This window comes from Charadrius vociferus, unplaced genomic scaffold (genome assembly GCF_000708025.1).
Source record: "Charadrius vociferus isolate BGI_N301 unplaced genomic scaffold, ASM70802v2 scaffold261, whole genome shotgun sequence".
Classification (NCBI taxonomy): domain Eukaryota; kingdom Metazoa; phylum Chordata; class Aves; order Charadriiformes; family Charadriidae; genus Charadrius; species Charadrius vociferus.
This window is the reverse complement of record NW_009646856.1, coordinates 1,637,706-1,650,766: the sequence shown is the minus strand read 5'-3', so window position 1 is coordinate 1,650,766 and position 13,061 is coordinate 1,637,706. Positions and strand designations below refer to the sequence as shown.

The 13,061-nt window shown below is 46.7% G+C and overlaps 1 protein-coding gene across 1 annotated transcript in view; it reads right to left on the bottom strand.

Moving 5' to 3' along the window:
• Positions 1-236: 236 nt before the first annotated feature.
• DUSP10 (dual specificity phosphatase 10) overlaps positions 237-13,061 on the bottom strand; it is a 24,942-nt gene continuing 12,117 nt past the window's right edge. Inside the window, exons 2-3 of the mRNA XM_009894303.1 lie at positions 5,004-5,381; positions 237-1,550 (exon numbers count right to left, since the gene is read on the bottom strand). Coding sequence (XP_009892605.1) covers positions 1,285-1,550; positions 5,004-5,381 — 644 coding nt within the window. The 3' untranslated portion in view covers positions 237-1,284. The remainder of the gene's footprint in view (positions 1,551-5,003; positions 5,382-13,061) is intronic.

Here is a 13,061-nt window from a genome sequence, read left to right as displayed (position 1 = left end):
GAGTGAAAAATCTGGTTACAGAAACTGAAGGATGCAAGACTACAGTAGAAAATAAAGAAAACATGTTCCACTGGCAGAGGACAAGAACGAAACACTGAAAAGATGCCAAACAAGGGATATCAGTTTTGTCAAGGGGAGATGTACACCACAACAAAAAACAAAACAAAAATAACAGAACAAAAACCCATCCCACAAAATGAAAATGGGAACTTGCTAAAGAAATAAAAGGACACACATTTTCCAAAAGATTTTTTGTTTTATAATCAAATTTTTTTTTTTACATAGACAACTGAAACACATCAATATTTTGTGCGAAAAATATTTTTAAATAAACTTTGCTCGTTCTCGATTTTTGTACATTCTGATATACATATGTAACAAGGTTTATGGCACTGTAACCAGGATCAAAATCATACAAAGGAACGAAATAATTGCTCTCATTTACCCTTTCTGAACCAAGCTGGCTGCTGTTGCACTATTAGACTTTAAAAACTATTATCTTATTATTAGTGGGCAGCCAACTGTAATTGGTTTGAACACTCAAAACAAATCCCAAATTATTATTGCACAAGAAGCCAGTGAAGGCATATGGCATAGAATGATCAAAGTCCCTTACTGTTAAAACCTTACACCCCAAAATAGAAAAATAGAACTGGAACATGAAACACGCCAAATAAACTTTTTTCTTCTTCTTTAGTTTGAGTCAGGAGTGTGAAAAGTGCCTTACAGACTTTTTAAGCTGCTCCAATTTCTTTTGCATCAGTGAGCGTTTTGCTAGGTTATCTTTAGCAAAGCCTTTGCAGAACGAAGGCCCTTATGTTTCAGGGAGGTTTTTTTCCTGCTTTGTTTTGGCTGTTTGTGTTTCGTCTTCAACTTAGGTTTCTTCAGTCTATGAACCTGCACAGACTACTTAGCCATAACTCTACAAGTAGCTGGAGAGGAGAGAAAAATAAAAAGAAAAAAAAAGCCCAATATTTCCTCTTCTTCTTCTTGTTTTGATTTTAAAAAGTACTCCTTTTTCTCCAAAGCCTCCCTGCTCTGCTGGCATGCGGGAAGGAAATCACAACAGCATCCCAAACACGGCGAAGTTCTTGGATCTCTTTTTAAAACCTTTCCTTACAGAAAAAAAGGTTTTTATTCACAAAAAGGTTTGCCACAACCCCACCCCCCCGCCCCAGCCCCTTGAAAGCTAAAAAGAAAAACCCACAACCCACCCATCACTGCCCCAAATCAGGTGAAGAATAGGTTAACCCCTTCATTGACCACCTCATCGCAGCTTCGCTGTCACACGACAGTCTCTACGCCGATCAACTTTGGTGTGAGGATACGCGGTGTAACACCATTGTTTAGATCTTCTTCGAACTCCAGTAACTGCCCCATAAAGTTAAGGTTAGGGGAAATGATTGGTCGTTTGCCTTTTACAAATTTGTAGGCATCCGTCATGGTCATGCGTGTGTGCTTCATTAAGTATGCGATAACTATGGTGGCAGATCGGGAGACACCAGCCTGGCAGTGGATGAGGAGACCTTTTCCACACTGATGAGCTTCCTCTGGAAACGAGAAAGACAGAAGAAAGTAAGATTTTTGCCAGTTTGTAAATCAGAAAAAGCTCAGTGCACTTAAGAGGAACTTAGTGTGAAAAGTCCCTTTATGTGACTACAAGCACAGCAGCATCTCCTCCCCTTCCCCTCCAGTCCATCTTCCTTTGGGGTTTCAGAGTTACTGAATGTGAAACACACAGGCCAGTCTACCGCTGAAAATCTTTACATTCACTTATATCTCTTTATTAGACAAACTGCACATCAAGAGACACTACTGTGCTGCTCATGTGTGCTGCTAGGGAGCATCTATTTAGGAGGTCAAGGCCCATGACAAGGCAGCTCGGGCTCCATCTCCACCTCTGTTGCAATGCCACTGCATTATGTCAGCACCTGAACCTCCCTGCCTTTCAAAGGAGGACACTACCTTTTCAAAAACAAGTATTTTCAGATTCGATTCATAATAATACATCTGTTTCAAAGCCTTATTCTTTGAGGATTTTACAAAGCTACTTTTGAAGTGAGCTTCAATGGGGCACTCTGCTGTGGTGTCTCTGCAGAAGCAGGAGCCGGATCCTGTTTATAACTTCGCAAGACTTCAGCGGTAAAAGACCTCAAGTTCTGACTCCTCCTGACTTGCTGAATATCAAGCTCTGTGTGTTCCGACTGAGTCGCCTTCAGCAGTGTGAAAAGGGGATTTGCCACTCCTGTCTCTTTCCAATTCAAGCACAGCATCTCATTCCGCTCAATGCTTCCCCCTCCAGAGCTTCTCACCGAGAGCAGTGGGGAAAGGATGGAGGGAAACGACACCACACACAATCACATACATAGACTCTCACCAAGATACATCACTTAGAGGGATGCAACCTGGGCAGGATTTAAACTTCTGGAACCACGTGCTAATAGGACATGAGAAAGAAGAGAGGCACTACCATACCACCCTCATCTCCCACAGCTTGCTTTTTAAACAGATAAAACTTTCAAAAATGAGGCACTTCAGTGTATTTTTTTTTGTTTCAATCCACAGGAGGAGCATGAATTTAGTTTGCAAGTTCTGGCATGAATCCAACCCCACCAACACTGTGGCTCATTGTACCCCACATGTTCAACCTGTATTGTGAAAGCATACATGAAGCCAGCTTCCCTCTAGACGTTTTTGCCAGTTAGTATTTCAGCAAGCTGAAACCCTCTAATGCATTTTGACACACTTTCCCAGAAAGTTTTTGATGATTTCACTTCCTATGGCTTTAGTCTTAGCTAAACCTGGGTTCGGTTGTGGTTTGTTCAAGACATATTTCAAAAAACACAGGCCAATCATCTGCTGTTTAAACATTTCCAAATCTTCTTGAATGTAATCTGAAGTTCACCCCGAGGAAGGGAAATCTTTGACTAGTTACTTCCCCAGCTGACTAAATTTGCTACAGAGAAGAACTCTCAATGGAGAAATATTTGTTTATTAAAAACAAAGACAGACCCTCAAGCTGTAATTATTAAAAAGGAAAGTGAAATGGGTTTTGAAACACTTTCTAAACCTTTTCAGAGCCAGGCTGCTTTCTGTCTGCCCTTGGTAAAGTCATAAGTCAAACAGTACCTTTTAGTGGTTTTGAGAGCTCTAATCCTGCAGTTTGTAGGGACACTGGGTGCAGAAATCTCCCTCCCACCCCTAAAGGACCTCAGCAGAGCTTTGCAGTGTCTTTACGTAAGCTTAGCCGATTGCATCTCCCCATCTTGTAGAATTCAAAATTTAAGGTTTTTACTGGATTTCTTGACCCAGCTTTTCTTCCCAAAGGATCAAAGCAAGGTTCCCTCTCCCCTGCCCTCCGAGAGGGCTCCACCCCTTCCCTTCACCTTCCCACACACAGGGGGATCGGTGGTTTGGGGAGGTGACAGCACTACTGCTAGAGCTGGGGTTGGGCTAAGAACCCTAGGGAAAATTTGGTTGTAGGTAGAGATCCTTTGGTCCTCCACACTGTAGAGGAAAAGGACCAGGGCTACTGGCGGAAGCTCTCAGTGGTAAGACTCAAGTTGCAATGCTGTACTCCCCATCCGAACTGCAGTGTAAGCGGCGATTTGCCTGTTCACCTTTGTTCACTAAAGCAGCACGGCTACAGACTGCACGCATCAGCGTACAACAACCCTCTGCCAACCCAAACACAGCCGGACGGGGCTGAAGAGCTGTCTGCTTCCGAGCAGCATGACCCTGCCCAGGCAGATGGCAGCGTCAGCTGGGCTCAGAAGAACTTGCTGAGCTTGGACCCGCTGCCTGGGGGACCCAGTCTCATGACTGGGGCCCAATCCTTGCTGAGCCCAAGAGCAACCCCACAGCGCCAGCAGGCTTGAGTTTAGGAGCCACATACATAACTCAAGGGCCGTAAATACTGATGGTTTGAGTGCAGGGAGGAAGACAGCTCTGCAACCACTTCAGCATGGGGTCAGCTAAGGACCTAAGCTGTGATGCAGCACAGAAGCACACTTCTTTTGCCTAGTCCTCCACCATCGATCCTGAAGTACTGGTAAAGAGATTAGCCCAGCCTCAGCACACAAATATAAAATTATATTTGAGTGGTCCCCCCCCCAGCATATTTCAGAAAACCTCTCAGGATGTGTACTTGTGCTGGGGAAGCACAAGGGGACATTCACTATGCTGCAAAAGTTGTGCCCACAAAGACATGTGGAGGGACAAGGCAAGGTCCTCAAAAGCTTTCAGTATCACCTGCTGATGTCCTCACTGCCCAGTACTGCTTAAAGAGGCCATCTGGCTTTAGCCTAGATAACTAACCAGAGCTGAACACCCCCCTAAACTCAGCTGAGGGCTGCGCTGCATGGATTGTAGCAAGATTCAGAGCAACGTGGGTAACATTGCTGGGTCATTTCTTCAGCAACCTCCCCAACAAGCTGCATGTCTGTGGTGAACTCTCTCACATAGCCTACAGGGGTTTTGAGAGGCTTATTAGGACAAGTTTTCATCACAATCTACTCAACCACACATACACTCCAGAGTTATAAATCTAAGGGTAGAACAAGTGAAATGTGAAGGTTTGTCAGTTTTGTCATGAAATTAAGTTAGGAAAGACTCAGCCATCAATATGAACAGTTAGTATGAAAAATCGGCCGAAAGCCACTGTGGAAACCAGGAACACGAAGGAATCGGGAAGAGGGGATGACAAAACTCTGGGTTTTGGGGTTTCCTGAATTTGGAAGCCTGGAGGTAGGCATCAATATCAATGGATAAAAATTGTAGCCCTGGGCTACTTCACTGGATATGCCAGAGATGCGAACAAGTAGAAACATGAGGTGCTTGGTATTTCTGACAACCTAAACAAAAGCAAATACGGCCTTACGGAGCCTTCAGGGGAGTTAGTGAAGCAGAAGATTCACTATGTATTCTTACAACAGGTTAAAAAAAAAAAACCAAAACCAAACCCAAACAAAAAACCAGGAGTATTTCCAGTCAAGGGTAATTACCAATGAACTCAAAAGCCTCTTCAAAATACTGCCTGAGATTCTGCTTGTTGCTGTCAGTGGCCGGGAGTCGCTTGTAGTTGAACAAGCCTTTCTCATAATGGTAGAGGGGCAGATGGGTGGTCACATTGATTACGTAGCCTATGTTCATTCTCTGCATTTTCTCCAAGTCCTGAGCATCGTGCTCGTTTCCGAGGAAGAGGAAGGGCAGGATGGGGGTGAGCTCAGCGTTCTCGATGTCTGGCGTGGTGGGGATGGACTGAGGTAGCATGGGGGGCACAGCAGACGCACCGCCCCCTCCTCCTCCCTCTGGGCATTCTTGCAGCTGGAGGGAGTTATCGCAGAGGTTTTCGTGGTTCTGCTTGAAACTGCTGAGTCCTCCTGGGGAGAGAGACCAAGCAGATATTTTGGTTAGACATCCCAAGGTCGGCAATGTTTTAGACCCACCTTTCTTCAGAGGACAACGGGGGGCCACCAGGACTGGAGGTGGCTCTGTTGTCCCCACGACCACTGTCACAGTGACCGATGCTGGGCACCGCTGCCAACAGCAAGGGCGGCATGAATCAGCAGCACGCATTGTCCTCCCCTCCACGAGGCCGACGGTGCCAAGGAACAGCCTCACAAACACGCCTCTGTGCAATATCAGTGCGCTGGGGCTGCCTCACCTACGAGGCTGTGGGAGGAGGCAAAGGGGGGGGAAGAAAAAAAAAAAAAAAAAAGGCATTTTTCTAAGAAGGAAAACCTCTCCAAAACTACAAGCAAATGGCCTAGCAGCACTCCAAAGCAGAGGGGCGAGCCAACTGGGACAGTCTTCTAGCTTTACCTATCCACATCAGCTTTGCCTGCCAGGAGCAGCCCTGCAGGGCATCCCCGCATCCAACGCCCCGGAGGAGGGGTGGGTGCAGCTCATGCTGGCATCGCTCTGCGGAACCATATGTACGCACTTGTGCCGTCAAATAAAAGACAACTGCCCCTCATAACCTAACAGCGACCGAGATGCTCACTTAACATGTGGCAAACAGCTCTCCTTTTTCTGCCCTGGTTGCCTGAAAATATCTAGTAAGAGTTATTTTTAGGATGCTAATATGGATTGGGAAATAGATTCAAGGGGGGAGGGAGAAGTCACTTTTTTGGCTCGTGCCTCCCCTGGCTCTACTGCACGTCTTGCTGGCTTTTTCAAGCAGCATTTCCCGCCCCCCCCCCTTTTTTTTCCTCCTCCAGGAGGGCGGCTCCGCAGAACTGGAGCAAGAAAAGCAGACCTTCTTTCTACACCTCATTCGGCAATTACATCAGCCCCAGGCTCCCCACCTGCCCGGTTTCCATAGCGATTACACAAAGCACACAATGACATCAGCTGGCATGACATCAGCTCTTTGAGCGCAAACAATACAAGAAGAACTACTTTGTGTAAGGCCTTTGGTAGGAGGCGGCGTTCCTGGGAGCCGCTGATGTAATGCTAACAGGTGGCTCCTCCAAAAGAAAAAGGCGGAAAGAGGAGAAATGCAAAGATATGTTTTCCCCTACGCACACCCCCCGCCTCGCCCACAAAAGCGCACGTTTCTGTTGTACCGGGATACTTGGAGTCATGCACCGCATCGAGACCAGCCAAGTGTTCAGACTCAATTGCACTTTGTTAAATGCAAGCAAAAAAATCCAAAACAAACAAAAAAAACACCCCCAAAAAAAAACAACCCAGGAGGAGGGAGAGCTACGCTGAAGTTACTAGAAAGAGTGACACTGGCCAAAATAAATGCTGAATATCACCATCCCAATAAAGCTATTTCTTAAAAAAAAAAAAAAAGAAAGAGATTATTCTTCTTTTCTGTGTTCTTTCATGGCAATCATTAGCAAAGGAAGATTTTAAAACAAAGCAAAAGAGCAAAACATGCTGTCACACAAGCTCAGGATCACACACAGCAAAGGGCTTCGATGTCTATGTCTCAAGTGCCACAATTCCAAATGTCCGCACGCCTGCCCACAGGGTGGGGTGAGACCCCCCCCCAGGGACCATCTCGGTGCCCTATGCAGTACTCGATGGGCATGAGGCACCCAGACCAGGCCACAACCATTTGAGCCCTTCTAATAAAAGTGCCCTTTTTAACGTCCAAACTTTTTTTTCCCCACACACTGCTATAGTAACTCATTTTCCCCAGAAATCTTTGGATTGTCCACAAACGCAGAGCATTCCCCCCACCTCAAAAGCATGCTTATCTTCAGCTGCTTCTGCTGTTTACGGGACACAGAGCAAACAGATGTGCCTTCAAGATCTTGACTCAGAGAGTTGTATAAAAGGGGAGCAGGATGGAAGGAAAAGCAAGGACAAAAATCTGAGCTCAACTGCTGCCCTTGGCAGGGTCTGAAAAGTCTTCTTGGGCCATGCAAGAAAGCAAACAAGACTGTGGTCCCCAAGCTGAAGATATCTGAAGTCTCATCCAAATCAACAGCCCCAGCCTAGAGTCTGGGCTAAGGGCTAAGCCCTAACCCACATTCCCATCCTTCCACATAGGCAAGAAACCCACTCAGTGTTTTAAACACTGCTGTTTAAACAATAACCCGAGCATGCCGGGATTCCCAAGAACACCTCTGAAAAACAAGCTGCTTTAGTGACTCCAGAGCCAACGCTCATTTTCCACCTCTCCTGCAGCCTCCTGGGAGTAGGTGGCCCTAGGCGGACATAGGATCTCATTGCTTCAACACTCAGTGTTGACACACTGATGGTGTGACAGACACCATCCTGTGTCACCAGCTGCCCTGTAAGATACATCAGAGCTGGAGAGTCCGGAGCAAGCTTTCCCACCACCTATGTCTATGTTCTCCTTCTGGGGCCTCTGCCTGCCCTGTTGGCCAGAAGACACTATTACTCCTGTTACCAACTCTTCCTCAATGCTACGTGGGCTTGAATCCAGCAAATGAGAACAGGGAAGAGAGGACAAGAGACCATTACATAGTGCAGAGTTCCCCCACTATCACCATAGCCAACAGAGACCAAAAGGCACAGAGCAATCCCCACCACTCCAGCAGGAGCATCAGGCCAAAGGATAGGAAGGTGATCCCAAATATGCCACATGGAAGATGCCCAAACAAGTGGAGCAGCAAACATGTAACAGCTTCACCCATAGTTTCTTTCCTGACATTCACCAGTAAAGAAGTAACCTTTCTTGAAGTCAGTCCACATTCCCATTCTCCTTGTTCTCCTCCCTCACGTGGGTAGGGAGTTAAAAAGTCAGTTCAAGCAATATTTAAAATACCATACCCAAGCAATTCTTGGAGCAAACATCCCTGAAGTGATACATTCCCGGGGAGAGGATTAATAAGCTAAACTGGCTCAGACATGCAAGCAAAGGAGGACTGCACAAGAACACTGGTGCCCAGAAAGGATGCAGCAAGATGCGGTCACAGAGGAAAACTGAACTCCAAAATCAGCAGTAGGGGCTTAGCTTGGATCTGCAATGACACATGCATCACGCAGGTCCCAAAACTCGATCCAGGCACCTCATGAGCACTGTTCCCTTAATCCACACCCACACACGTACCACACATGATCCTTGCTCCTAGTTGATTTATGAGACACCGGTGTAACTTAAGTGGAGCTCCTGCACGCACAATGCTCAGGTTTTTCCAAAGTTTACAAGACTACTTCCCAAAAAAAGTTAGACTAGTCGGAAGAGTCAAAGAGCATCCGACCTTCCACATGAAGGCAAATACAATGTACAGGGTATTCAGGTGCACCCGTATTCCTCTGTCAAACTGATGCTATTTCAGCATTCAAAGTCTTTGTGCAGTGGGGGAGAGGACGTGGGAGAGAAGAGGCTATAGCTGGAGAAGAAGCCAACACATAGCTATAGCAAGCCTGGTCTAAGAGCTGATTTGCTAAACTCAGCAAGGACCAAGACATAATACTGCTACTGACAGCAACTCCAGATCACGAGGAAACTCAAGGCACAGATGCAGAGACTCCACTCACAGCTGTAACAGCAGCTCTTTGCGAGTGAAGCTGCTCAAGCCTTCCCAAACCTGGGACAAGGAGGAAACATTATGGAGGGCACTAACAGGGAGTCTGGGGGAGAAGCAAAACCTGACAGAAGCCTCTCACTAGCACAAGAGTAAGCTGTATTTTAAAAGCAACTGTTCAGCTGCTATTTGCAACATGCAAAAAGCCTTCATCATATACAGGCAGCCTAAGCAGAGCGGCAGTACAATACATCCAACCAGGAAAGACCATTAGCATGCATGGCAGCGCAGTCTGAACGGCAAACATGAAGCGTAGACTCAGCTGTGTAACCACCTTCGATGACAAACCAAAATGCCAGCAGCCAGATAAGCCACCAACGTTCACTTCTACAGAATGCCATGCTTGTAACCTGTCTTTTCTAGCTTTAAACACCCGACGGAGCTTTAATAACTGAAGTACAGCAAAAAGCCTGAAGAGCCCGGCCAGTTTGACACAGCCCACGCATGGATGCAGAGAACATCTCCAGTGCTTTTGTGTACACTCTGCTCCAGAACGGCAGACTTCCAGGGGAGCTGAACCTACCCAAATGCAGGTGAAGAAGGGTACACAGGGATGACCAGCACGCTGGGGAACCCACAATATTGCTTCCATAAAGAAATTAATCAATGAAGCAGGACCCTCCACAGCAGATGGCTTTGCCTGCTATCTTGTGAAACACAACAGAAGCCTGGGGACTCTTGCTTGCCACTGTTGTGAAGAGCCAGAGATTTTTGCAGTTATCACCGCATGACATATTCCACCATCCTGCCCTGCCAGAACAGTTAGTGAGCAACAACAGGCTTTGGATTGCCAGAGACCTCAAAACTTTTAGGAAGTTTCAAGTCAGCACTGTACAAGCTCCAGCTATTCATACTTGTTTGTTCAAGTTCTTTGCAGCCATCTGCCCATAAACATCTCGCTTAACGCTTCTCAAAATCCCCTGCTGAGCAGCACCCGGGCAGCAGCTGCACACAAGTTTCCTAGCTCCGAAGCCACCCAGGAGCCCGGGGCTTGCACCAGCGCTATGAGGCCAGGTGAGCAGCTGGACAGGGGCCAGAGCAGCTCTGAACAAATTAAGGGAAAGGAGAAAAAAAAAAAAGACAAGCAGCATGGTACTCGCATAAAAAACACCAAACATGGTGTCTGTCATTTGCCATCAGAAGAGGCAGATATGATGCAAAACAGGCACAAAAGGTATGGCAGGAACCAGGCAACCAGCTTTTTACAAGGGAATATGACCTAGCAATAGGAACAATCATCTTCAAAGAAAGCAAGAAAAATAAACCTTACCTGCACACATTTTATACAAGTTGGGGCTTTTTTTTTTTTTAAAAAAAAGAGAAGACTGAGAATTAAAGTACAAGGAGTACAGTAACATCTGCCTTCCTTCTCTGGGTCTTCTTTGGCACCTCTTTCAACCCTCACTGCTGCTCTATGGCTGTGTGACTAGATACAAACTAGGATGTGGGTTTACAATACGGTTTGGTAGATTTGCAATATGTTTCCTCTCTGGAAACAGACTCTTACCTCATTACTGTGGGGTAAGTAACCTTGTTCCCTCTATAGCGAGAAAGCTTATAGAGAGGCACTTACCATGAAATATCCTCACCATAAAGCAATACCTGTGCATTACCTCATCGGCATTGGCCATACTTTGTTCTGAGCGAGGCAGGTACTGGGTGTTCCCGCTACGATTACAAACAGGAACATATTTCTATACATGACAGACTGCAGATGCGGGATCCACATTTAGACAGAGCACGTGGTCCCGGGAGACAAACAGACCTTTTATACAGCTTTCAAAGCTGTCCAGGCAGATTTCTGGATCCGCTCATCCTCGATTACAATACCACAAAGCCATCTCAAAAATAAAAAAATAAAACCAACACACACGCGCAACAAGAGCGGAAATCCCAGAGATGCTGCAAAGTATCCAAAGAGACATTTGGTCTGTAACTTCCTCTCCTCTTGAGCTGCTGGACTTTCACAGAGGGGTCAGCGGAGAATGCTGCGATAGCAGGGTTGTGGCCACCAAAAGCTTCACTCGCTCAGGAACGAAGCCAAGTTGGTTTTTTTTGGGTGTTTTTTGTTTGTTTTTTTGTTTTTTTTTTAAAACACCCACTCAGCATGTGCCCCGTCAGTACCAGCACAGCAAACCAAGCCCCGGTGGCTGCCTTTGAGTGCGTTTAAGGTCGAAATGTTACAGCGATCATTTGGGGTGCAGGACAGAGATATTCAGACAATTGGTGCATATCTGTTTAAGATTACGCTTTGAATTTGTGCAAGTACAGCCTGTTCCTTTGAACCTGTGACCTCATTTATTTACATTACTGCAGAAAAGCACTGCCAGAAGCAACAGCTAATGACAGTCTCATGTATTTTTCCACCAAGACAACAATTAAACTGCTCCTGTGTTATTAATGAACAGATGACTTTGTGTCAAGTTGATTCAAAGTGCGGGATGCCTTAAGGTTAAGCAAACATGATTCCAGAATGTAAAAATAGTAGGCCAGGTACTGCCAGCTGCTTCACCCACCTGGTCCTGCACCCCCTCTCCACCCAGGCAGGAGGGTTCGGTCCCCAGGGCCACCCCTCTGCCATGCTGCCAGCAGTGCCCAGAGGTCCTGTGCAGGGTGGCACGATGGTGTCAAGCCACCACCGCTTTATTGCTGGTGTTCGGGACCGCTTCTCTACCACAGGCAGAGCATGCTGTGGTCTACAACACCATGCTCAAGTGTGATGTACATACCTTTGAGCACCATGCTCACTTATCTAGTTTTCCTTACTGTCACATATTCCTCCCTTTTGGCTCACAGTACCACCCCCAGCAGCTTCAGCAGGCAGGGAGCATTACTTTTCTTGTGGCGACCTTCACATGACAGGTTTACAGAGGGCCAAGGCTGCTTGAGATTGTTTGGAGGTAGTGGCTTGTCCCCAGGTCACAGGTATATGGCAGAAGTGCTTTCCCATGCAAGGGGAACCAGCGAGCTCCAGCACACAGAGGCAACCTGAGGGACACTGCTCCCCATCCAACATGGGTTTGCTTTTAGCAGCAAATCCATCACAACTTGCTTGCCTCCACCAAGGAAAAGGAATTGTACAGGCTGAAGCAGAATTCAGTCAGCATAGGCCAAATCCACTCCTAGGATGTGGAGAAACACCCAGACCATCTCTTCACACCACCAACCAACACAGCCATCCCTGTAGAAGTTCATGGCTGTGCACGAAGGATCCTGTATATGGGCTGTAACCAAACCAAAGGCCAAACACCTTATCTCCAACACCATCAGATGACATGGAAAGAGCAAAAGCAGGAGGAAAAGCACCTAACTCTCCATATTTCTTCTGCAGTACTCCCTGAGCCTCAAGCAGGGGTAGGGCTACTGGGTACCAAAGGCACTAGCAGGGAAGGCATGGATGCACTAGGGGTGCACCCAGAGCACAAGAACTAAAAACACCTTGTAGTGGAAGATCTAGCCATCACACCTTCCCACAGCTGTTGCTGGCAACATTTTAGCCATATCAAAGACAACTCAACAGTGCACACTGGGGATGATTCTCTGCTCATCCTGAGGTACTGAAAGAAGGGATGCCCAAATTTCCTAAACAACACAAGACAGTCACTTTCTTTGTCCAAGCAGGGCTCCACACACTGTGGTGAAGAACTGCACTTCCCACACCTCTCCTAGAGCAATGGGGCTAATCCAAGCAGGTCATTGTAGGAGTAGTCCTACTCTTCAAGACAGACGTCCTTCTTCTCACCGCAGCTGCTGCTCAGCAGCACTCAGGGCCTGTCCTCACTGCTGCAAAAAGCTTGACATGGTTGAAAATATTGTATTTGGCCCACACAGTGGGAAGTCGAGATGAGAAGGGCAACTCCCTTCTGTCAAAAGGGATGGGGACCCATCAGATCACACTCACCTAAGTAACATTAGGACTTGCTCCTTCGATTTCCAGGAAATTGTGGTTTGGGTTTTTTTGTTTGTTTTCAAAACACTGGAGGGAGAATGATGCAAGGTCAAGCCCACCCTTCTGCAGTACAAGGAGACCACAGTGACACCAGGACTGCT